General features: G+C 52.0%; 1 protein-coding gene across 1 annotated transcript in view; it reads left to right on the forward strand.

Moving 5' to 3' along the window:
* ACAP3 (ArfGAP with coiled-coil, ankyrin repeat and PH domains 3) overlaps positions 1-23,555 on the forward strand; it is an 86,453-nt gene extending 62,898 nt beyond the window's left edge. Inside the window, exons 12-25 of the mRNA XM_071575691.1 lie at positions 1,764-1,815; positions 2,270-2,370; positions 3,487-3,598; positions 3,723-3,931; positions 4,319-4,388; positions 4,514-4,608; positions 5,287-5,501; positions 6,583-6,687; positions 8,489-8,596; positions 13,761-13,853; positions 14,580-14,800; positions 14,910-15,019; positions 15,633-15,743; positions 17,090-23,555. Coding sequence (XP_071431792.1) covers positions 1,764-1,815; positions 2,270-2,370; positions 3,487-3,598; positions 3,723-3,931; positions 4,319-4,388; positions 4,514-4,608; positions 5,287-5,501; positions 6,583-6,687; positions 8,489-8,596; positions 13,761-13,853; positions 14,580-14,800; positions 14,910-15,019; positions 15,633-15,743; positions 17,090-17,237 — 1,750 coding nt within the window. The 3' untranslated portion in view covers positions 17,238-23,555. The remainder of the gene's footprint in view (positions 1-1,763; positions 1,816-2,269; positions 2,371-3,486; positions 3,599-3,722; positions 3,932-4,318; positions 4,389-4,513; positions 4,609-5,286; positions 5,502-6,582; positions 6,688-8,488; positions 8,597-13,760; positions 13,854-14,579; positions 14,801-14,909; positions 15,020-15,632; positions 15,744-17,089) is intronic.
* Positions 23,556-25,710: the final 2,155 nt, after the last annotated feature.

Raw genomic sequence — 25,710 nt, forward strand, 5'->3', positions numbered from 1 at the left:
TGCCCTGACCCTGCTCTTAATAATTTATCCACATTCCATCTGATAGCTCACTGGGAATTCCTGCCTTGTCTGCCTCCTGCCCCAGCCAGGAGCCTCTGCAGCTGCCAGAGAGCTTGGAAAGTGGGAGAAAAGGTTTCATGTTCTGCCTTTAATCGATATTTCTGTGTTTAGTTTCCCTTGAGAGAGCCAGTGGCTTTCATGGAGGGTCCTGCAAAAGGATTCAACCCCTCCCAGTGAGTTTCTAATGCATGAGATCAATGCTGCTTTGACCTACATTTCCTCCTCTCCCAGAGCAGGGAAATGACAGAATATTGAGAGATCTTCCCCTTGGCCAAGGGACACGTGTAGAGCACAGCAAGGCTGCAACGTGCTGCTGGCAGGCTTTGGACTAAAGAAGCATCAAATGCTTCAGTGAACAGTTTGTGGCATGCACAGAAACTGCCTGTATTTGCATGGAAAAAAAAAGACTTGGAATTATTAAAGCTTTTTGAATTGGTTAGATGAGCAGCTCCTTCTCTTTGAAGCTTCCCCCAGTGCTAAGGAGATTCCAGGGATATTTGGAGTGATTTCTCAGCCCTCAGGCCCTCTGGTCCTCTGAGAGCTGAGTGCTCAGTCTGCACTTGGAGGCAGCAGCTCCACATGGTGCAGCAGTGTTGGAGTTCAGTGCTTTGGGAAGGTGCTGAGCTCAATTCTTACCACGTTTTTCAGGATTCCCTGCTTGGTGTTTCCTGAGCAAAGCACAGCCTTGATCTGTGGTGTGGCTGCTTTCACTGACCCCACATGTTCTCATGGAGCACAAGTGTGTCAGGTTAATGCCAAGCCCTGGGTTTGGCTCTTGGGATAGAGAGGAGCAATTCCAGACAACTCTGTTCTCCCTGCAGCTCCCCTGGCTGTGAATTCCTGGGTCACTCCAAAGGGCACTGACCCTGGAGGGAACAATGACCCCATGGAGCTTTGTTTTTCCTGACATCTGAAGTCATGTTAGTGTCAAGTTTTCCCTGCCCCCAAATCCCAGCAATCCTCCTCCATCCCAGGCACACAGAGGCAGCAGCCTCCCCACAGCTCTATCCATCTCCTCAGTGCCACCCACACTGAGCCAGCTCTGCCCACTCCTCACTATTCCCAGCTCCTGGAGCCCACTCGTCACCTCCTTGCTGAGCTCAGCTCCTCTGGCACTGCCTCCCCCTCACAAGAGCAGGGGGAGCAGCAGAACCCTCATGGAATCACAGAATATCCTGGCTTGGAGTGGAGCCACAAGGACCCTGCTGAGGAGCTGAGCAGAGGCTGCAGCTGTCCCAGCAGCTCAGGGTGATGCTGAACCAGCTCAGCTCATCCAGGTGGGCTCCCACAGGGATGGGATGGCCTCCAGTTACCTCTATTTTCCCATTTCTCCACAGACATGTCAAATCCTTTTGTTCTGTTTTATCAGGGCAATATTTCAGCCCATGACACAAGAAAGGGAGTCCTGTCTTATCTCATTTTCCCCAATTCTTTTGCCAGCAAGGTTTGTAATACATGCTCTGAATAACACTCTGACTCCTGCTCAGGTGTCCCAGTTCCTCCTTCCTGAGCTCAGTGCTGGTCTTGGCTTGCTTTGCCCTCCCTGAAGATGATCAGGCTGCTAAATAAATGACTATTTTAAAGTGGAAATATAAATGGGAATATCCTGCTCTGCCACAGAACAAGCTGCCTCTCTGTAGCTCTGCTCTTTGCTTGTGCTGATGTCTGTCTGTCTGTCTGTCTGTCTGTCTGTCTTCCCTCAGGAGGTGGTTCTCCATACAGAACAGCCAGCTGGTGTACCAGAAGAAGCTAAAGGTCAGTGGGGCTGCCCCAGGTGACACCAGAAGATCATCCAACTGCTCTGCTGTCCTGCTCTGCTGGGGCCTCCTGGCCTGTGGTGGGGAATGGGGTGGAAGGAGCAGGGAGGGGATTTGGATCAGAAGGACAGCAAGGCCATTATTGTGCTCCAAGGTTAGACTGTTCGGAGAGTGAAGTGTCAGCAGATGGTGTTGATCAAATATATATTTATTTAGATTAAACATTTCTGTTCAGCTGAGGAAGCTGGTGAGGTCCCCAGTAAACCTGCCATGTCATGTCTGTGTTGTCCCACGCTTTGATTCCATATAACCCCTTCCCACTGCCCTGGAGTGTTGTGGTGGGCTGGCCCTGCCCTTCCTGGACTATGTGCCAACAGTGGGGTTTGGGAAGGAGCTTCCTGAGCTGTGGCACAAGTTCAGGAGCCCTGAGAGCCCCCTGTTCCCCCCCTCAGGATGTCCTCACGGTGGTGGTGGAAGACCTGCGGCTCTGCACTGTCAAGCCCTGCGAAGACATAGAGAGGAGGTTCTGCTTTGAGGTTGTCTCACCTACCAAGTGAGTTTGGTGGCTCCCCAGGCCGTCCTCAGGGGAGCTGGGCTGTGCATGGAGCTGCAGGAGATGAGATGGAGCAGATGCTGCCCCAGGCTATTGAATTTTGGCTGGAAAATGCCATTTTCTGACCTCCAGGACCCTGTGACGTTTGTCACACACCAGCATGAGCTGAATCTTGGCTGGTATATTATATAAGCCAAATTATATGTTATACATATATTATATATACAGTATACATATATACACTATATACTATATATATGTATAATATATTACATATATTATACATATTATACAAATATATAGTATACATATACATATTATACATATATACACTATATACTATATACACATATATTACATATATTATACATATTCTACTATATATTATACATATATACACTATATATGTATATTACATATGTTATACATATACATATATATAATACATGCATACACTATATGCTATATATATGTATATTACATATATTATACATATTATACAAATATATAGTATACATATATTATACATATACATATATTATATATATTATACATATATACACTATATACTATATATGTATAATATATGTAACATACATATTATACATATATATTATACATATATTATACATATATGCACTATATACTAGATATACATATATTACATATATTATACATATTCTACATATATATTATACATATATACACTATATACTATATATGTATAATATATTACATATATTATACATATTATACAAATATATAGTATACATATATTATACATATTCTACATATATATTATATATATACACTATATACTATATATGTATATTACATATATGATACATAGATACATATATTACATATATGATACATAGATACATTATACATATATATATTATGTATTATACATACAGACAGTGCAGCTGGCAATGGGCAGCTTTTAAAAGCAGCTCTCAGACCTGCCTGGAGTGCTTGAAGAGGGAACGCCCCTGGCTGGTCAACCTTGTAGGGTTCATTTTTGCCCCTTCGCTGCCCACATTGTGGTGGGGAAGAAGTGGCACAGTGTTGCCCAGCGTGCCCCCTGGCCCTTGCCCACTGCTGTGTGCCCTGCAGGAGCTGCATGCTGCAGGCTGACTCGGAGAAGCTGCGCCAGGCGTGGATCCAGGCGGTCCAGGCCAGCATCGCCTCTGCCTACCGGGAGAGCCCGGACAGCTACTACATCGAGGTGAGGAGGGGCAGGGGACAGCCCTCATGTGCCCCTTCCCTCTGCAATCAGCACCGGTTTATCCTTCCCAGGCAGTGCAAAGCCTGATTCGTTGCAGAGTCCCTGAGCCCTTTTCTCCCTGCAGAGGCTGGACCGAACTGCTTCGCCCTCCACGAGCAGCATCGACTCTGCCAGCGACTCGCGGGAGCGCGGGGGAAAGGGAGAGCCCATCCTGCAGCGGGTGCAGGGCATCCCTGGCAACGACCAGTGCTGCGACTGTGGCCAGCCAGACCCTCGCTGGGCCAGCATCAACCTGGGCATCCTGCTGTGCATCGAGTGCTCTGGCATCCACAGGTGCTGTGTGTGTGCCCTGCTGGGAGCCAGGGAGGGACTGCAGGCTCTTGGGGGAAACGGGGGGCTAAGTGAATGCCAGCTGATGATGAGTGCCAGCTGATGATGAGTGCCAGCTGATGATGAATGCCAGCTGATGATGAATGCCAGCTGATGAATGAATGCCAGCTGATTGAAATGTTTGTAGGGATAGATTCAAAAAGAATTGCTTGGTGAGGTACCTGTATGTGCAGGGGCATCTGTGCTGGCACAGGTGTAACACTCTGCTATAGCCACCTCTGTGTAGAGGGAGAAATAAGAACTGGGCTAATCTTGTTCATCTTCCCAAGCATGAGCAGGTCTGTTTTGAGGAATGTAACCATTTTGGTTTCCTTCCTTTTGGACAAACAGGAGTCTGGGTGTTCACTGCTCCAAGGTCCGATCTCTCACACTGGATTCCTGGGAGCCAGAGTTACTGAAGGTGAGTGCTGGAATTTGACACATGGATCAGTGGTGGGCATGGGGGAGTGTTGCTTGGTGGCAGGATGGACTGGAGGAATGTAACTCCTCACCTGGGCATTGAATCCATTCCCTCTTGAATTGCAGCTGATGTGTGAGCTGGGAAACAGCACCATGAATCAGATTTATGAGGCACAGTGTGAAGAGCTGGGACTAAAGAAACCCACAGCAGGGAGCTCCAGGTGAGTCTGGGTGCACACCCTGGTCCTCTCTGTCCTGTGGGAAGGCAGCTGTCCATCCCTCCATCCCTCCATCCCTCCATCCACCCATCCATCCACCCATCCACCCATCCATCCATCCATCCATCCATCCATCCATCCATCCATCCATCCATCCACTCATCCACCCACCCACCCACCCACCCATCCATCCCTCCATCCATCCATCCATCCATCCATCCATCCATCCATCCATCCCTCCCTCCCTCCATCCACACAGCAAACCCAGTACCCCAAACTCCTTGGATATCAGTTTAAGAGTGTGACTGGCCCCTCAGTGAGGGCTCCATACACCTCATCCCCCTCCCTCTGGACCTCACCTGAGCTTGACCCTCACAAAGGTCAGGGTGGCATTGCCCGTCAATGACTTGGTGAAACCAGGAACCAGGACTTGCTGGGTTTGCACCTGCTTTGAGACCTTTCAAACCCCTGAAGCACATGGTGGTGCCTGGGGCTGAACATCTCACTCCACTCTGCTGCACCCTGTACTTCTGAGCTCGTTTTGAAGTCCTTTCAGGTGTGAGACACTTTCGGTCTCCAATCAGGTGGACAAACCACCTCAGAGCAGCTCCATCTCCTCGTGACTGTTGGCTTTGGGCAGATCCTGGCTCTGTGCACAGCCTGATGCCATTTTCCTCTCAGGCAGGACAAGGAGGCCTGGATCAAGGTGAAATATGTGGAGAAGAAGTTCCTGAAGAAGCTGCCAGGTGGGGAGGCTCTGGCCGAGAGCGAGCGGAAGCCTCGGCGTTGGTGCGTCAAGAAGTGCCAGCGGCACAACAGCAGCACGAAGGCGCCCGCGGCGCGGAGGAAGTACCGGCACGAGGCGGGCAACGCCTCCCCAGCCATGCTGTCCTCAGGTGGGACACCCCGAGCCCCAGCCCTGTCCCCAGCTCTGTCCCCAGGAACGAGGGGTGGCCCCACCTCTCTGTGGGACCTGCACACCTGCCCTGGCTGGGAGTGGAGATGCTGTTGCCCACATTGCTGTGGGTCTTGAGACCCCATAGCCTGGTGTTGTCCATCTGTTTAAGGAGCTTCTTGTGGCTGAAGGAGGAGATTGTGACACTGGGCATTTTCTTTTGTGTTCCAGTTGCCTGCTTTTTAACTAGTTCCAAATACTTTATTTTTAATTGACTGGCCTCTATTAGAGGCCATGCTTAGGAAGGGCTCTGGGTGCTCTAGGAAGGGTTGTGTGCTCTAGGGAGGGTTCTGGATGCTCTAGGGAGGGTTCTGGATGCTCTAGGGAGGGTTCTAGGTGCTCTAGGAAAGGCTCTGATTGCTCTAGGAAGGGCTCTGGGTGCTCCAGAAAGGATTCTGGGTGCTCTAGGAAGGGCTCTGGCCACTCAGAGTGTTCTGGGATAAGTTGGTTTGCAGAGGTCTCCCCACCTTGGGATGGGTTGGTTTGCAGCATCCACCACCTTGGGATGGGTTGATTTGCAGAGTTCTCCCCACCTTGGAATGGGTTGGTTTGCAGAGGTCTCCCCACCTTGGGATGAGTTGGTTTGCAGAGTTCTCCCCACCTTGGGATGAGTTGGTTTGCAGAGGTCTCCCCACCCTGGGATGGGTTGGTTTGCAGCATCCACCACCTTGGGATGGGTTGGTTGGCAGAGGTCTCCCCACCTTGGGGTGGGTTAGTTTGCAGAGGTCTCCCCACCTTGGGGTGGGTTGGTTTGCAGAGGTCTCCCCACCTTGGGATGAGTTGGTTTGCAGAGGTCTCACCACCCTGGGATGGGTTGGTTTGCAGCATCCACCACCTTGGGATGGGTTGGTTGGCAGAGTCTCCCCACCTTTGGTCAGCAATTTGCTGTATTTCGGTGTCCGTGGCCTTGAGCGGGCACTGGGCACAGCTGGGCATGCACAGCCCGTGCCAATCCAGCTGCAGAACTGGGTCTCATTTGCATGTCATTAACCCTAAACCCCCGACCTGTCTGTGTGGAACAGCAGCCACCCTGGAGAGGAAGTTCCGCCGCGATTCCCTGTTCTGCCCCGACGAGCTGGACTCGCTCTTCTCCTACTTCGACACCGGCGCCGGCTCCGGCCCACGCAGTAAGTGCCCCCAGAGTGCCCCTGTGCCAGCAGCTCCTGCAGGGCTGTGTGGTGGCCCCACCCAAGGCCAGGTGTCCCCCGAGCACAGGGGGGACATTTCAGCAGAGTGAGGAGGAGTTTGGGGCCCAAACTCCAGCCCGTGGCTCTTTGCCTGCGCTCGTGTAATCCACTCTCCAGTCAGTCCCTGGTGTTTGTGTTCTGGTGGATGGGATTTTTTTGTTCCCAGCATTTGCTCCCAGACTATGCATTCCATTGGCTTTTTTTGGTTTGTTTTTCTGGTTTTCTTTTTTTCCTTTTTGTTTTCCCTTTTTTTCTTTTTTTTTAAATTTTTTAAATTTTTTTCCACTTTTTTCTTTTTTGTACTTAATTTTCCCTTTTCCCTTTTTTTCCCCTTTTCCCTTTTTTTCCCCTTTTCCCTTTTCCCCCCCTTTGCCCTTTTTCCCCCTTTGCCCTTTCCCCCCCCTTTGCCCTTTTTTCCCCTTTGCCCTTTTTTCCCCTTTGCCCTTTTTTCCCCTTTGCCCTTTTTCCCCCTTTGCCCTTTTCCCCCCCTTTGCCCTTTTCCCCCTTTGCCCTTTTTCCCCATTTGCCCTTTTTCCCCATTTGCCCTTTTTCCCCTTTTGCCCTTTTTCCCCCTTTGCCCTTTTTCCCCCTTTCCATTTTTCCCCTTTTCTCTTTTTCCCTTTTTCCTTTTCTTTCCCTCTTCCCCTTTTTTCCCTTTTTCCTTTTCCTTTTTTCCTTTTCCTTTTTTCCTTTTCCTTTTTTCCTTTTCCTTTTTTCCTTTCTCCTTTTTTCCTTTTTTGCCTTTTCCCATACCCCTTTTCTTTTTTCCTTTTCCCTTTCCCCTTTTCCCCTTCTTTTTTCTTCTAATTTTTCATTTTTTCCATTCCCCATTATTTTATTTCCAATTTTTCATTTTTTTTCCCATTTTTCCATTTAATTTTTTAACTTCTAATTTCCCACTATTTCATTTTCCCCTTTCCTATTATTTTCCATTATTTCCCCCCATTTTTAACCACTCTTCCACACAACTTTTTTCCTTTTTTTAAAATTTTTCTCCATTTCTTTTTTTTAAATTTCTCTCCATTATTTCCCCCATTTTTAACCCCTCTTCTACACAACTTTTTCCCCTTTTTTTTCTCCATTTATTTTTTCCCTTTTTAAAAATTTTTCTCCATTTATGTTTCCCTTTTTTCTTAATTTTCTCAGTTTATTTTCCCTTTTTTTAATTTCTCTCCATTATTCCCCCATTTTTAACCCCTCTTCCACACAACTTTTTTTCCCTTTTTTTCTCCATTTTTTTCCCTTTTTTAAAATTTTTCTCCATTTATGTTTCCCTTTTTTTCTTAATTTTCTCCCTTTATTTCTTCCCTTTTTTTAAATTTCTCTCCATTATTCCCCCATTTTTAACCCCTCTTCCACACAACTTTTCTCCCTTTTTTCTCCATTTATTTTTTGCCTTTTTTTAATTTTTCTCCATTTATTTTTCCCTTTTTTCTTAATTTTCTCAGTTTATTTTTCCCTTTTTTTTAATATCTCTCCATTATTCCCCCATTTTTTTAACACCTCTTCCACACAACTTTTTTCCCTTTTTTTCCTCCATTTATTTTTTCCCTTTTTTTAAATTTTTCTCCATTTATTTTCCCCTTATTTTCTTTAATTTTTCTCCATTTATTTTTTTTTATTTCTCTCCATTATTTCCCCCATTTTTCAACCTCTCTTCCACACAACCTTTTTCCTTTTTTTGGACTATTTTTCTCTTGGTGCCTCTGACCTCCCCTCACGTTGCATCCCCTTCCTCCAGGTGCCAGCCCCATCCCTGAGCAGCCCCCGCTGGCGGGCGGCCCCTGGCGTGGCAGTGGCAGTGCCCTTGGTCCCGGTGGGAGCGGTTCTCCGTTCCTCCTGGACGGAGGTAGGTGTTGCTCTGGCAGCAGCAGCAGCAAAAGAGCCCCTCCAATTCCACACCCACATTCTGAGCCACTGGTGGATTTTTCCTTCAGCCAAACAGTTGGAATTCCTGCTTTTCCCGTAGCGGGTTTCCAGGAGGTGCAGTCACTCCTGGGTTTCCAGGAGGCACAGTCATTCCTGGGTTTCCAGAGGCACAATCATTCCTGGGTTTCCAGGAGGCACAGTCATTCCTGGGTTTCCAGGAGGAACAGTCACTCCTGGGTTTCCAGGAGGCACAGTCAGTCATTCCTGGGTTTCCAGAGGCACAGTCATTCCTGGGTTTCCAGGAGGCACAGTCAGTCATTCCTGGGTTTCCAGAGGCACAATCATTCCTGGGTTTCCAGGAGGCACAGTCATTCCTGGGGTGTCCAGTGGTGTCGTTACTGCACTTTAAAGGAACTTTAGAATCATAGAATTATGGAATGAATTGGGTTGGAAGAGACCTCTGAGATAATCAAGTCCAACCCTTGGTCCAACTCCAGTCCCTTTACCAGATCATGGCACTCAGGGCCACGTCCAGTGTCACCTTAAACACCTCCAGGGGTGGGGAATCCACCATCAGAGAATCACAGAATGGATTGGGTTGGAAAAGACCTCCGAGATCATCAAAGTCCAACCCTTGATCCAACCCCACTGTGATCACAGTAGGGTTGGATCAAGACATGGTGGATTCTCCCTCAGTGCCACATCCACAGAATCACAGAATGGATTGGGTTGGAAAAGACCTCTGAGATCATCAAGTCCAACCCTTGGTCCAACTCCAGTCCCTTTACCAGATCATGGCACTCAGTGCCACGGCCAAACTCAGGTTAAACACCTCCAGGGCTGGGGAATCCACACCCTCTCTGGGCAGCCCATCCCAGTGCCTGAGCACTCTCTGGAAAGAATTTCTTCCTGATCTCCAGCCTAAACCTCCCCTGGCAGAGCTCAAGCTCTGCCCTCTTGTTCTCCTGCTGGTTGGCTGAAAGAAGTGACCAACCCCCACCTGGCCAGAACTTCCCTTCAGGGAGTTCCAGACAGTGCTGAGGTCACCTCTGAGCCTCCTCTTCTCCAGGCTGAACACCCCCAGCTCCCTCAGCCTCTCCCCACAGCACTTGTGCTCCAATCCCTTCTCCAGCCTTGTTCTCTTCTCAGTTGGGTTGGAAGAGACCTCTGAGATCATCAAGTCCAACCCTTGATCCAACCCTACTGTGATCACCAGCCCAGGGCACAGAGTGGGCTGGTGATCACAGTGGGGTTGGATCAAGGCATGTTGGATTCTCTGTCCCTGGAGGTGTTTAAGAGGACACTCAGAGCCACATCCAGTCCCTTCTCCAGCCTCGTTGCTCTTCTCTGGCCCCACTCCAGCCCCTCAATATCGTTCCTGACCTGAGGGGCCCAGAACTTCCTGTTCCTCAGGGACAGTCCTGTGGGATCTGAGACAGGGAGTACAAAGGACACAGGCTTAACCTGCACCAGTGGAGGTTTAGGTGACATTGAGAAGTTCTACACAAAAGGAGTGACTGGGCTTTGGAATGGGCTGCCCAGGGATGTGATGGAGTCACCATCCCTGGAGGGGTTTAAGGAAAGCCTGGATGTGGCACTCAGTGCCATCCATGAACTGGTTGACAGGGTGGTGTTGGGTCATAGGTTGGACTTGATGTTCTCAGAGGTCTTTTCCAACCTGGCTGATTCTGTGAAGTGTTAATTTAGTGTTCCATGTTGGTCATGTGGGCCATTGTCATCCTTAGCTCAGGAGTGGTGACTTGTTGAGACTTCCTGGCTCAATCTCTTGTTGTGTGAATTTACAATAAATATTTGCAGTCCTGAGTCAGCACAGCAGAAACTCACAGGCTTTGCCCCAACTCCACGTTATCTCTTGACATCAGTAAAGAAGGTGCTTCAGTGCTTGTCTGAATTAGGGCCTGGCTTATTCCAGTTTCAAGGTTTAGTGTTCTTAGTCAACAGAAACAACCCTTGGGAGATGCAGAACTTCAGAGTTAACTCCAGAGTTGAGGCTCAACAGCCTTATCTTGCTCTTGTGGAAAAAAATAGCAATTTTCTCACTGGCTCAGTGGGAAGAGAAGTGAGAATTGAAGGTATTAATATACTTGTGATGTGAGGCAGCTCCTCCTGCCTTGCCTTGCTGTGGATCCAGAGCCACGTGGCCTTGCTGGAGTCTCACCTCCCCTGCAGTGCCAGGGTGAGAGCACAGTCCCACCATTCTACTAAAAACTGCTGTCACTTTTCACAGCAAATCCAAAAAAAGATACGTGTGATATGTGCCATTTTTAACCTTTCCTGTTGCAGCTTCTTTATCTTGTTTGGCTGAAGAATTCCAGGATTTCAGGAGCACTTTCTTTATCTGGGACTTTGCTGTAGCTGCTCTGGGGAGTTCAACAGCCTTTCAGGTTCAAGTGTCTTGTTCTGCTGTGGTTTTCAAGGCTCAGATCAGGAGTTCTTGCAGCCTTTCCTGCCATTTCTCTTTGCACAGACCACTCAGCTGCTTCAGAAACATTTTGTAACCAACAGTCTGGCTTGTTTTCTTTCTAATCACGGTGGTGTCAGGGTAGATCTTGGGATAGGTCATGGGGGCTTCATCTCTGGAGTTCTGAGAGGACACACACTCCCAGCCCAGGAAGTTAAAAGCATCAAGAAGGTGAATCCAGAGGTCCCAGGGTTGGCCAGGCATCCCTCAGGACAAGGATGACATGCCAACCCTTCTCCTGCAGGAGCAATTCCTGCATGTGCTTCGTCCTTCCTTCCTTCCTGTCATTTTCTTGCCAGCTTTTGGGTGTGAGCTGGGGAAAGGCAGAAGGTTTCTCTGCCACTGACACACTGTGTGTCCTTGGACAAGTTGCTTCATCTCTTCCCTCCCATCCCTGGGAGAGTCTAAGACCAGGTTGGATGGGGTTTGGAGCAACCTGGGCTGGTGGGAGGTGTCCCTGCCCATGGCAGGGGGTGGAACAAGGTGGTCTTTAAGGTCCCTTCCAACCCAAACCATTCCATTATTCCCTGATTCGTGGCTCCATTTCTTGGGTGTGATCAGCTGCCTGGTACCATTCCCTGGCTGAGCAGGGAGTTCTGTGGGGAGAGGGAAGGGATGTCTGGGAGAGTGAATGAGCCAGCGGACGATGCTTTAGGAGTTTGGCTGGAGGGACACCTCACACTGCTGATGGGATTTGGCCCAGCCATGGGCAATTACAAGAAAAAGTGCCCCAGTGCCAAGTGCAAAGCTCTGGGGAGAGCACGGAGAGAGTGGGGAGAGCATGGAGAGAGTGGGGAGAGCATGGAGAGAGTGGGGAGAGTGGGGAGAGCATGGAGAGAGTGGGGAGAGCATGGAGAGAGTGGGGAGAGTGGGGAGAGCATGGAGAGAGCGTGGAGAGCACGGAGAGAGTGTGGAGAGCATGGAGAGTGTGGAGAGCATGGAGAGAGTGGGGAGATCACGGAGAGAGTGGGGAGAGCACGGAGAGAGTGGGGAGAGCACAGAGAGAGTGGGGAGAGCGGAGAGAGTGGGGAGAGCGGAGAGAGTGGGGAGAGCATGGAGAGAGTGAGGAGAGCATGGAGAGAGTGAGGAGAGCATGGAGAGAGTGAGGAGAGCATGGAGAGAGTGGGGAGAGCACGGAGAGAGTGGGGAGAGCACGGAGAGAGTGGGGAGAGCACGGAGAGAGTGGGGAGAGCACGGAGAGAGTGAGGAGAGCATGGAGAGAGTGGGGAGAGAGTGGGGAGAGTGGGGAGAGCATGGAGAGAGTGGGGAGAGCACGGAGAGAGTGGGGAGAGCATGGGGAGAGCATGGAGAGAGTGGGGAGAGCACGGAGAGAGTGGGGAGAGCACGGAGAGAGTGGGGAGAGCATGGAGAGAGTGGGGAGAGAGTGGGGAGAGTGGGGAGAGCATGGAGAGAGTGGGGAGAGCATGGAGAGAGTGGGGAGAGCATGGAGAGAGTGGGGAGAGCATGGAGAGAGTGGGGAGAGCACGGAGAGAGTGGGGAGAGTGGGGAGAGCATGGAGAGAGTGCGGAGAGCATGGAGAGAGTGGGGAGAGCATGGAGAGAGTGGGGAGAGCACGGAGAGAGTGAGGAGAGCACGGAGAGAGTGGGGAGAGCACGGAGAGAGTGGGGAGAGCACAGAGAGAGTGGAGAGAGTGGGGAGAGCATGGAGAGAGTGGGGAGAGCATGGAGAGAGTGAGGAGAGCATGGAGAGAGTGGGGAGAGCATGGAGAGAGTGGGGAGAGCATGGAGAGAGTGGGGAGAGCACGGAGAGAGTGGGGAGAGCACGGAGAGAGTGGGGAGAGCACGGAGAGAGTGGGGAGAGCACGGAGAGAGTGGGGAGAGCACGGAGAGAGTGAGGAGAGAGTGGGGAGAGTGGAAACCGAGGTGAGCAGCGGGAAAAGCAGAGGGGTGTCTTTATTTGCTTCTGAGCCCACCCAACCTGCTGCAAAGCCAAACAAAGCCAAGCTGTGTCTGCTGCTCCTCTCCAGCCTCCAGCCCAACATCCCTCCTGGACTGCAGCCCTCTGAACTAAAGAACTAAAGAACAAAGAAACTGAAAAGCCTTAACTAACTATCTAACTACAAGTTACAAGTTAGACTATATATCTTCTAAATCCCTCCCATGGTCAGTTTTCAGAGGTTTATGGCAGTGTCCACAGACTTTATTACAGCTTCTAATTGGATATTACTCACTGTCCAGATGTACTTTTGTTTCATGAGAAATTATCTATACACATTTCATTCCTATAAGTTGCTTCTCTCAAATCCCCTCTTACCTCACTTTGTTTTAGTTATCTTGCCAGTTTTCTCACAGTTTTAATTATCTTTCACTGTTCCCATCTGTACAAGGAGAAACTGCTCTACCTTAGGCTTGAAACTGCCTGCAGCCTCAAAGCCTCCATAATCCAAAACACCTTCCTAATCCTCACACTCAGCAGCCCACAGTGCCATGGCAGTGCTGGAGCATCCCTGCGGGACGGGCACCGTGGGCACACAGACACCCCAAGGCTTGGCACTGTTACTGGGGGAACAGTGCCCTGTCTCTTGGCAGCAGTGTCTGTGGGACATCCTGCCCAGCCCTGTGCCCCGTGGGCACAGCTGGGCCCGGCTCTGCAGGGCCTGGGGGTTAACATGGCCTTGGCCTGTGTCCTGTTGGCCCTGCAGGTCTGAGCAGTGACAGCGGGCTCGGGGGCAGCACCGACGGCAGCACCGACATCCTGGTGTTCGGCTCCGTGGTGGACAGTGTGACCGAGGAAGGTGGGTGTGACGGGTATGATGGGCACAGTGGGATGGGCACAGTGTGACTGAGGAACATGGGTGTGATGGGCACAGTGTGATGGGCACAGTGGGACAGAGGAAGGTGGGTGTGATGGGCATAGTTTGATGGGCACAGTGTGACTGAGGAAGGTGGGTGTGATGGGCACAGTGTGACCGAGGAAGGTGGGTGTGATGGGCACAGTGGGATGGGCACAGTGGGATGGGCACAGTGTGACAGAGGAAGGTGGGTGTGATGGGCACAGTTTGATGGGCACAGTGTGACCGAGGAAAGTGGGTGTGATGGGCACAGTGTGACAGAGAAAGGTGGGTGTGATGGGCACAGTGTGATGGACACAGTGTGACAGAGGAAGGTGGGTGTGATGGGCACAGTGTGATGGACACAGTGTGACTGAGGAAGGTGGGTGTGATGGGCACAGTGTGACCAAGGAAGGTGGGTGTGATGGTGTGATGGGCACAGTGTGACCAAGGAAGGTGGGTGTGATGGGTATGAGGGCACAGTGTGACCAAGGAAGGTGGGTGTGATGGGCACAGTGTGATGGGGCACAGTGGGACTGAGGAAGGTGGGTGTGATGGGGCACAGCACGTGAAAGGGGGAGTCAAAGACTCTTGAAATCCTCCCAGAGGGGTCAGGAACAACAGGGAGCTCAGGAAACTGGGAATGTGGAGCTTCTGGCTCATGTCTCTCCACCCTTTTCTGCCTCTTAGAGTGTGAGGTGTCGGAGGAGTCCAGTGGAGAGGCAGAGATCGAGCAGGAGGCATCAGACCTGGAGGACCTGAGGGAGCTGCACCCTGGTTTGTTGATGTACAGGGCAGCACAAGCCCGAAATCTGCCCCTGATGGCAGAGGCGCTGGCACACGGTGCTGAGATCAACTGGGTGAACGAAGAGGATGAAAACAAAACTCCTCTGATCCAAGCTGTGAAGGGGGTACGTTGTGAGGGCACCCTGGGGGTGTGAGGTCTTGGCTGCAGTTTGGAGTCCATCCTCCTAGAACTGCTGGCTGGATTCATGCCCAAATCCCTCTTTTCCCTGCCAGGGCTCCTTGATAGCCTGTGAGTTCCTGCTGCAGAACGGGGCAGATGTGAACCAAAGAGACAGCCGAGGCCGAGCCCCCCTGCACCACGCCACCTACCTGGGGCACACTGGGTGAGTGTCTGCCCCCTCCTGGCACCTTCTGCAGCCCCCTGGGGTCGAGGTCCAGCGTTAACACCCAGAGTTGGGGTGAGGTGGGCACAGGAGCTGAGTTTTGGGGAACTGGTGGCTTGCAAAACATGCCTCTTGTATCCCACGGGCAGCTTGAACCCCGCCAGAGAGAGGGGGAGGGAAGGTATGAGGGAGAAATCCTTCCCTGGGAGGGTGGGCAGGCCCTGGCACAGGTTGGGCAGGAAATCTGTGGCTGCCCCATCCCTGGGAGTGTCCAAGGCCAGGTTAGACAGGGCTTGGAGCAACCTGGGCTAGTGGAGGTGTCCCTGCCCATGACAAGGGAGTGGAATGAGATGAGTTTTAAGGTTCCTTCCAACCCAACCATCCCATGGGTCTATGAACTCGACTGTCTGATGGGTGATTGCCCCCATGGTGCTGGGTGGGCTCACCGAGTCCCTGCACACCCTTTCCTCCATCTATGGCAGCATTTCCTCTCTTAGAGCAGCCCAGGCAAAGCTGTGCCAGCCTGTGGCAGGGCAGTGCCCTCTGCCTATGCCCCTGAGGGCTGGGGGGGCTGCAATCCCCTCTCTGATGGCCCTTCCTTGCCCTCCTGCAGCCAGGTGTGCCTGTTCCTGAAGCGAGGTGCCAACCAGCACGCGGTGGACAGCGACGGGCAGGACCCGCTGGGCATGGCGGTGCAGGCTGCCAACGCGGACATCGTCACCCTGTGAGTGCTGCCAGGCCTGCCAGGGAACAGCCTTCCTGCCCTCAGGACACAAAGCCACTGTTCTCTCCCTCCTGTTTCTCCTGGGGAGTCTTTAGGGTGTGAATATCCCACTAAAGGGCAAACCCTCCCTGCTGTTCTCAGAGCCTGATGCCACTCTCTTGTGCCCCCTCTGCTGTGCCCCCTCTGCTGTGCCCCCTCAGACAGAGAGAAATTCAGTGTACAGCCCCTTTTTCACTCTTGGCTAAAGCTTTAGAGTGGCCCCAAAACTTCTTCTGATCCTACTTTCTGTTTCTCCCAAGTACACACACATTTCTGTCATCCACAGCTGAGTTCTTAGCAAGTTTTGATCTCTGGCTGTGAGAGAAACGAGTCTGCCAGAAATCCAGGGGTCATTGGGACACATTCCAAGGCACAGTCAGAAAGAATCTGCTAGAACATCTACTAGAATCTTCCCTTAAGAGAAATACAGCAGATTATCAGAAAAAAATGCTTTGCAGAGAGAGTGCTCAGGCATTGGAATGGGCTGCCCAGAGAGGGGGTGGATTCCCCATCCCTGGAGGTTTTTAACCTGAGCTTGGCCGTGGCATTGAGTGCCATGATCTGGTAAAGGGACTGGAGTTGGACCAAGGGTTGGACTTGATGATCTCAGAGGTCTTTTCCAACCCAATCCATTCTGTGATTCTGTGGATGTGGCACTGAGGGAGAATCCACCATGTCTTGATCCAATCCTACTGTGATCACCAGCCCAGGGCACGGAGTGCCCTGGGCTGGTGGTCACAGTGGGGTTGGATCAAGGGTTGGACTTTGATTATCTCGGAGGTCTTTTCCAACCCAATCCATTCTGTGATTCTCTGATGGTGGATTCCCCATCCCTGGAGGTGTTTAAGGTGACACTGGACGTGGCCCTGAGTGCCATGATCTGGTAAAGGGACTGGAGTTGGACCAAGGGTTGGACTTGGTGATCTCAGAGGTCTTTTCCAACCCAATCAATTCTGAGATTCTATGATTAATCAGACCCTGTAGAAATATCACCAATCAGCCTGTGGGGGGTTGCAGGTATTTGTTGAAGCTCAATCTGCTGGATGTGTTCTCTTTTTACCTTCAGTGCATGAATTCCTCATATAGTCCCACCTGGATGTGCAGAGGACACAGCACTGGGCCTTCCCAAAGTGGGGTGTTCTAATTCCCTGCTTTAGATTATTTTATATTCACCTTGAAAAGAGGGAGCTTTGAGTGCTCAGACTTTGCTGCTGAGCTTGGATCAAGGAGCACTGCCTGGAATTCCTCATCAGGGAAGGACTAACACAACCTCTCTGTGTCCCTGTGCTCTGTCTGTTCCCCTCCAGGCTGCGTCTGGCTCGGATGAACGAGGAGATGAGGGAAGCAGAGGGTCCCTTTGGCCAACCAGGGCAATATCCCAGCAACAGCCCCACGGAGCTGCAGTACAGGAAGTGCATCCAGGAGTTCATCAGCCTTAACATAGACGAGTGTTAGTGACAACTCCCCCACGTCCCCTCTGCTGGCTTGAAGCTGGGCTGGAGTTCCTGGAAGCCCCTGAGAAGCCCCATCCTTGGTATATTGGTGTTCCTTGCAGACTGGTCTGTTTTTGATGCCTGCACATAGAGGTTGAGCTGCACACAGGAAGGAGAAGGGCTCTTTCCTGTGAGCATTAAGTTCTCATGCTTGACTACTGGATGGTTGATTTTGTGTAGGAGACTCCCAGGGCATAACCACAGACCATGGCACGTGGACTTGAGTGTGTGAGAAGTATGGGAGATGAGTTTAGGATTAAAAATAAAAGGAAAAAAAAAAAAGAGAAGAAAAGGAAAACCCTCTGTCACCAGGAGAAACCCACTAAGAAGACATCAGACAAATCTGGCTCTGCCTCAGTCCTTGTCTGAACAGTTGGCTTGGAAGGGATTCTGCAGTGGAGCCCTCGGTCCTGGCAGCATGACCAGCAGCTTAGAAAACTCAGAGATGACCTCTGAGTGAGGCACAGGCTGTTCTGTGGGGCACAGACCTTCTGCTCCAGAAGGCACAACGTGGGGGACAGGATTGAGAGCGCCGGCTCCTCAACCTTCTCTGCTCTCAGGACTGAACCAGCCACCCTCCCCTTTGCTGGCCCTTGGTGTGGTTTAGCTGGTCAAAGCCATAGCTCCTGCCCCCTGGGCCAGGCTGCAGCTGCCCCATGCTGTGGAGCAGCAGAGCTGATCTCTGGGGGCTGGGGGAAGCTTGTCGCTGGCGATGGGCTCTGTGCCAGGGAGGGAAAGCCATGCCCAGCTCCTGCTCCTGCCCCTGCCACTGGACTTGAGTTTGTGTCCTGGTCACTTCAGACTTCTGCCAGCACCTCTGTGCAGGACAATCCCACTTGCATGTGTTCCCTCTGCTCACCCCCTGCATGCTGGAGCATCTCAGCAGCTGGCCCGGGGGTTCTGGAGTCCCCAGTTCCAATGACCAGCAGCATCTTCTTGGTGTTCCTTTCCTTTTCCTTGGATTCTTTGCTGGAGTGAGGGAATGTGTTCTCCTCAGAGCACCTTGTGGCTGTGTTGGTGGTCTGTGTGTCTGCAGAGCTGCTGGAGCTGTGCCACCCTGTCCTGGGAGGGCTGACAGAGCCCTCTGGCATCCTGAGAGCTGAGCTGTACTCCTGGAAGAGCCTCTTCACAACATTCCCAACTCCAATTGGCACCAGAGTCTGCCAGGACTCCTGGGTGACAGTGCCCTGCCTGGGCACCGAGACTGCTGGCTCTGGGGTCAGGCCATAGTGTCTTATGGTTGTGCTGGGATCTTGAGGGGGTTCAGAGCCTCCAAGGAAAGCAAGAATCCCAGGCAGAGTTCCCCCTCCTCCTGCATTCCATCAAGAATCCCAGGCAGAGTTCCCCCTCCTCCTGCATTCCATCAGCAGTGATACAAAACCATTTTCTTTTTCATCCATTGCATGTTTGACTGGACATCTTTGCAGCGTGGGGGGTGAAAGGTTTGCAGGTTTGTTCCTCTTGCTGTGATTGTGCCCTCAGAGGCTGAACCAAAAGCTCTCAGTGTCCACCCACAGCTCCAGGTGGATCAATGAACTCCCTCAGTCTCCTGAAGAGTCCTCTCAGTTCCAGGGATGGTTTCTGCTTCCTTAGGAAAGTGCTGTCCCAAGTTTTCCTGCAGCCAGAGCAGTTTTCTGTCTGCAATCTGGATCTCAAAGCCCAGCTTTGTCATTCCCTCTTTCTCATTCCCCTTGGAGCTTTGGAATGCCCCAGTTCCAAGGGCCCAGGGCTGGGCTCAGTGTCTGCTGTGACTCTGGGACGGTCCTGAGGACTCTGCAGGGCCTTTCATGCTTCCCTAAATGATCACCAACCTCCTTCCTGCAGTCTTGGAAAATGGGAATTCTCCCTTGTGAGCTGTTCCATGCCTGGCCTGAGACCCTCCTGTGCCCTCTGACCAGGCAATGCTCCCTCTGAGTGAGAGCTGTAGGATGGGCCCTGCAGTTGGCAGAGGGCAGACACCTGCTCTGCTCATGCTCTGCCCAACTCTGGCACCCCCAGGAGCGAGTCAGGACCACGTGTGGGGTAAAGCAGCGTGGCATCCGATGCCATCCTTGCTGCAGTTCCCTTTCAGGGGCACAGGGGTGTGGAAATCACCAGTTCAGAGGACTTGATTGTACCTCCCCCAGGTGCCTTTGGAGTCACCACTGGCTGGAGAGGGCTCAGGGCAGGCATGAGCTGTGGGAGTGATGCCAAAGGCAGGCAGACGTGCCCTGAGTGTGGCAGTGCTGCCACGTGCCCTCCTTCAGCTGGCATTTCCCTTTGCCCTGGGTTCAGCATCCTCCTGCCCCTTGGGGAGTGTGGCATCGCTGCCCTCTGTGTTTCTTGGGCAGCACACCCAGATTTCCACCTCACATGCTCACAGAGCTTCATCTTTCAGTCATTGGCATTGGGACTTGTCCTCTTTCTGATCCAAATCCCCTCAAGTTTGGATCATTTCCCCCCTGAGCAGGGCGGTGCCTTCGCTTGTGTGGCACTGCCCCATTTGCCACCCCTTCCTTGCCAGCTGAGCCCTTTTCCTCCACAACTGCTGGTGGTGCTGCAATGAGTCTGAGAGTGGCCAGGAGCAAACCTACAGTCCTGACCCACGTGGAGCAAAGCCCTGGGGCTCTGCAGAGCTGGGCTGGGCTTGGCCCCTGGTGCCCAGCAAGTCGTGGTGCTGAGCCTGCCCCCAGGGCAGCAATGCCCCTCGGGACTGTGCTGTGCCCAGGGGGAGACCACCCCACCCGCTGTGGCACCCAGAGCAGCACTTGGAGTGCTCTCCAGACCCCTCCTCCAGCCAGGACCTGGCTCTGCTTCCTGGGGTGGGGGCAGAGAGGTCTCCACAGCGAGTTCTCCTCTGTCCTACATCAACCCACACCTCTTTTTGGTGCTGATGTGCCCTCAAGTTGTGCCCTTGCCACGCTGAATCAAAGCTGGCATCCTTCAGGGTACTTCAAAGCTCTTTGGGAGTGAAATAGGTGTTTCACCACTGCCATGGTCCTACTCCCTTCCTGGATTTCAGCATGGTCATTGTCTAGCAATGGTTTTTTTACATGTACAGCGACTTAAACCACCCCAGTTTGGTTGCCCAGCTCTTGAGGAGAAGTTGGAGATACAACTGATCCTTTTTGTAAGCCCAGGAGAGCTGTGGCTTCCACTTGGGGTCCTTCCCTTTAGCAGCCACGAGTGGCTCATGGGAACACACAAAAATCATGGACAGTTTGGTCCTTTGGAGCTCAGACTCACTGCTGAAGTACATGAAGTTGAAGCAAATGTAAATACTGGTGCAAAAAGCAGCGTCTTGCAAGACAATTTATCTATTTAACATGTATTGGTACTTTATTTAGAGTCAATGTATAAAGCAACTTTGTGCACTTTTCCTACATTACAGTATTGGGGGGGGGGTTTATGTTCTTTTGTTATGGATTTTGTGCTGTCTTTTTTAATCCGTGGAATTGTTAAGTATTTAATTTATTATTGATGTGCCCAGAGGACTAGTGCAATTTTTATTCAATACAGTTTGTCTGTATTTAATGTCAGGATTTTTTTGTAGCATTGTTAGGGAATATTTTTCAAAACCTGCCTTTTTCCCCCCCCCAAAACTTTTCCTTTCTTTCCCCACCTCCCCTTCCTCTTCTGTTTCCATTACACAGATCACGAGGCACCAAATGCCTCTAATTTGAAATATAACCCAACACTTGAGTACAACCTGCAGTTTCTAAAACAAAAAGTTCTCCAGGAAAAAACATGCTAAGGAGGCACTTCTCAATGTTTTCTGTGTTTCTTTGATTTATTTATTTATTTTTTTTTTTTTTGCTTGGGGTGTGTGTGTGTTTCCAAGTTTGGGGGAGAGAGTGGGGGAAGTTGTGCAGCAAATTTGCTTTCAGCAAAGGAAATGTCTCACCAGGCTCCAGGGAAGATGAGAAATCCAACCCTTCTTCTTTCCCTGTTCACACACAGCTGGATTTGTGTTGTACAATCTCACTGGAAATGCCAGAACTGCTCTTTTTTTTTTTTTAATTCTTGGTTCTTTCCAGAGGGCAGGTGTGTTTTCTCCATGGCAGGAACTCGGTGGCAACCACAGTTAACACGAGGAGATTTGCCTTTGTGTAGAAAGCAACATGCCAGGGCATTGCCCACCCAGCTGGACCCAACCCATCACCTCAACCCCACAGATCCTTCATCCTTTGAGTTTTGGGTCAACCTCTCTCTACCTGTCCTCGCTTTTCTTTGACCCAACCCTGTAACCAAGTGCCTGGACAGGTAGGTTTGAATCTTTGGCATCTGCCACACGCCCTGATGGCACAGGGGGTGAGTTCAGGGTGCTGGCAAGTGCAAACAGTGCCCTCTGTGTTCCCTCTGCCTTGGGCTGAGCTGGCAAAATGCCAACTGCCCAACACCCCTCTCAGCCAGGGAAGCCTCAGGTTATTTTGATATTGTTGCTGTCTCTGAGATGGGCCCCGCGGTGGGAAATTTCTAGAGGAAAAACGTGGGATTGGAAGCATTTAAAGACATTAAAAATGGCTTTAAACTAAAAGATATCACGAGCTGAGAGTGTGATAAGTATAAAATAGAATCAGTGAGGTTGGAAGAGACCTCTGAGATCATCCAAGAGATGATCCTGCAGTTTCCAAGAGAGAACTGAACAGATGATCTTTGAAGAAACAGCTCAGTAACATCTCAGAGCAGCAAAAATGGCCATTATTTATGCAAGAAAAAACCAGGAGCTCCTAAAGAAATGCACTGATGAACTTGCTGTCCAGTGGGCACTGCCAGGCTCCTGTGCCACCCCTGTGCCACTGGACAGCCCCCAGCCCACTGCCCCCTCACTGCCCGAGCATCTTTGCTTTCAACCAAAGACAAACCAGGCTGAAATGTGCCCTTGCCCCCTGGCTTGGCTGGTGCCAACCCCCTGTGTGCAGTGCGGGGGTGTGGGGGGGGCTGTCACCTGGAGAAGGGCTGTGGGAAGGAGGGACAGCCCGGGAGGCAGAGGGGGAATTCTGGAGAAATGAGTTTTTTTGGAGATCTCCAATACAGGAGTGCTGTTCCCATGGGAATGTGGTCCAGTCTGCCTGCTGGTTCTTCAGGGGGATTCTGGGCTGGGGAGACTCCACTCTGAGCTGTGCTGGGGGGAGAAGACAGGGCAGATGGTGGTTGTGGGGAGGGAACGAGGCATGGGGGGTCAGGTTGTAGCCAAGGTGGTTTCCAAGGCATGAGGAGGCCCAGGAGTGGTTCTAGAGCAGCAGCTGGGATGGACAGAGAGCCCCCCACACCCCAGCACTGATGGAGCACCCTTGGGGTCTCCATCCTCCTGCTTCCACAGGTGCCACCCTGGCAGTGACCCCTCGTTGCCCTCCTGGCTCTGCAGACCCCTCAGTGGTGTCCCTCCCCCAGTGGATTCCCCACCCTGGGAGCCCTGTGTCTGCTGGATCCTGGGAAGGATCTGAGCCAGACTGGCAGCCCTGGGCTGAGCCAGCCCTTCCTGGGGCTCCCAGCCCTTCCTGATGCTCCCAGCCCTTCCCAGCCCTTCCTGATGCTCCCAGCCCTTCCTGGGGCTCCCAGCCCTTCCCAGCCCTTCCTGAGGCTCCCAGCCCTTCCCAGCCCTTTCTGAGGCTCCCAGCCCTTCCCAGCCCTTCCTGGGGCTCCCAGCCCTTCCCAGCCCTTCCTGAGGCTCCCAGCCCTTCCTGATGCTCCCAGCCCTTCCTGAGGCTCCCAGCCCTTCCTGGTGCTCCCAGCCCTTCCTGGATCCTCCAACCCTTCTGGGGTTCCCAGCCCTTCCTGATGCTCCCAACCCTTCCTGAAGCTCCCAGCTCATCCCAACCCTTCCTGGGGCTCCCAACCCTTCTTGATGCTCTCAGCCCTTCCTGGGGCTCCCAACCCTTCTTGATGCTCTCAGCCCTTCCTGGGGTTCCCAGCCCTTCCCAGCCCTTCCTGGGATTCCCAGCCCTTCCCGGTGCTCCCACCCTTTCCCACCCAAGCAGCACAGGGAGCAGGAAGCCCCCAGGCCAGGCCAGAGCTGCTGAGTGTGGTTGGTGGCCCCGGGCAGTGCCACTCGCTGTAAATAGGCTGGCACCTCCTCACCTCCTCCCTTCCCTCACCTGCTTTGAGTACAACTTTGTAACAGGTTTTTTAATTGCCCCTTTCCCTTCACAGCCTGTAACTGTGGAACCAGATATTCTCTATGCTACTCTCTTTGTACAATTTGAAAACTGTTGCTGTGGTGTCTGCCTTTTTTCCCCTCCCTTCCCTTCTCTTCTCTGGTCTCTTGAAGCACTGTTAATAAAACTCTAGATAAACTCCTTCCCTCCTCCTTCTCTGCTTGATTTATTGCTGGAGGGTTTCTTGCCTTGCTGCCTGTATTGACTGGCTCCAGAAAAGCCCTTTGGAAGTGTTGCCCCCAGGCTGAGCTGTGTGGCAGTGAGTAGCCTGGAATGCCACAAAAATTTCTGCATTTCTCTTTGGCTTTCTGTGCCTCTGTCTTGGGATGTGATTTCAGGCTGCTCTGGAGGAAGGTTGGGGTGGAGGTGACAGCTCAGGTCACCCCCTGCCCCATCCCTGTCTCCTGAGTGCCTGAATCCTTAATCCTTGATCCTGACTCTGCTGCTGCCTGTCCTGCCCAGGAGACCTGGAATTGTCCCTCTGCTGCCCATGGAGCTCCTTTCCCACCCAGTGCAATCCTCTGCCCCCCTTCCATCCTGTGTGTCTGTGGCAGAAGAAATAAAATGAGAAGGAGAAAAGACAGAGTGGCCTCGATGATTTCTATCCTACCTGGCACAGAAAACAAACCTGGAAAGGGAAATTGGAGAATAAATTCTGGTTTCCTTCTGGAGGGACAAACAGATCCCAGTTAATGAATCCAGGCAGGCTCATTAACTCAGGGGAGGAGTTAAATAGGATGGATACTTGGGAATCAGGAGTCATTTTTATGGGAGGAGAGAGAGCTGCATGATATTGCAGCAGCTTGATCAGCACAGGGTTTATCACCTTCCTACTGACTCCTCTTCCCCCTTCATTTGACTGCTCTGCTGTTTCCTGCCTGAAATGGAGACTGAGCTCACACAACATCCCCAGGATAAACACACTGAACACTGAAATGTGGCTGCAGAAACCCCCATCTCCAAAAGACTCTTTTTGTTTAGTTAATGGGGATTAATTGCTTAAATAGCTTCAAAAATCTGGGACCAGCACTTTGTTCCAACAGTAGATTCCTGTAATTGGGGTTATAGCTCAGCAGTGCCACAACAAAGATTTCTCTGGTGTGCAGGAGGAGCAATGATCTCACTGACCAAGGATTTAGCAATGATTTTATCAACACGGTCAGCTCCCGCCAGCGATTCTGTGTCCTGCTGCCTCTGAGTGACAGTGACACTGTTTGTCTGTGCCAGCCCAAGGGCACAGGAGCTCTGTGGGAAAGCCTGAAGGGCTCACTTATCTTTCCCCCTGTGGCTATGTGGGTTCAGCACCGGGTTAAAATGAGCTCAGCGGCTCAAAAATCACCCCAGAACGTCAAGGCAGCAAAGGTAGAAGCAGAGATACCATTAATGAGCTGCTGGGGCCTAATTAGCCCCAGGATTGCAGCTGAAACCACTCCTGCACAGGGACCTTCTGTGCTGGGACACCTGAACTCGGTGCCTTCCCCTCTGGGCTGAGCAGGGCTGGGGCTGCTGCCACACACAGCCCTTGGCACCTGCTGGTGCCCTGTGGCAGCTCCTTCTGCTCCACTGCAGGAGGGTTGGCACTGGGATGGGATTCTGAGCACAACTGACCCCCTTCTGGGGCCTCAGTGTTTGCTCCTCTGTCCTGCTGGGAAATGCCCAGCTCGGCTGGGAGAGCAGATGTGCCAGGGGTGATGTGCCAGGGGTGAGAGCAGATGTGCCAGGAGTGATGTGCCAGGGGTGACACCCCAGGTGTGAGAGCAGATGTGCCAGGGGTGACACCCCAGGTGTGAGGGCAGATGTGCCAGGGGTGACATGCCAGGTGTGAGAGCAGATGTGCCAGGAGTGATGTGCCAGTGGTGACACCCCAGGTGTGAGAGCAGATGTGCCAGGGGTGACACCCCAGGTGTGAGGGCAGATGTGCCAGGGGTGACACCCCAGGTGTGAGGGCAGATGTGCCAGGGGTGACATCCCAGGTGTGAGAGCAGATGTGCCAGGGGTGACACCCCAGATGTGAGAGCAGATGTGCCAGGGGTGACATGCCAGGTGTGAGGGCAGATGTGCCAGTGGTGACGTGCCAGGGGTGACGTGCCAGGTGTGAGGGCAGATGTGCCAGGGGTGACACCCCAGGTGTGAGGGCAGATGTGCCAGGGGTGACATGCCAGATGTGAGGGCAGATGTGCCAGGGGTGACATGCCAGGTGTGAGGGCAGATGTGTCAGGGGTGACATGCCAGGTGTGAGGGCAGATGTGCCAGGGGTGACGTGCCAGGGGTGACATCCCAGGTGTGAGAGCAGATGTG

The sequence above is a fragment of the Pithys albifrons genome, chromosome 22, assembly GCF_047495875.1.
Source record: "Pithys albifrons albifrons isolate INPA30051 chromosome 22, PitAlb_v1, whole genome shotgun sequence".
Classification (NCBI taxonomy): Eukaryota; Metazoa; Chordata; class Aves; order Passeriformes; family Thamnophilidae; genus Pithys; species Pithys albifrons.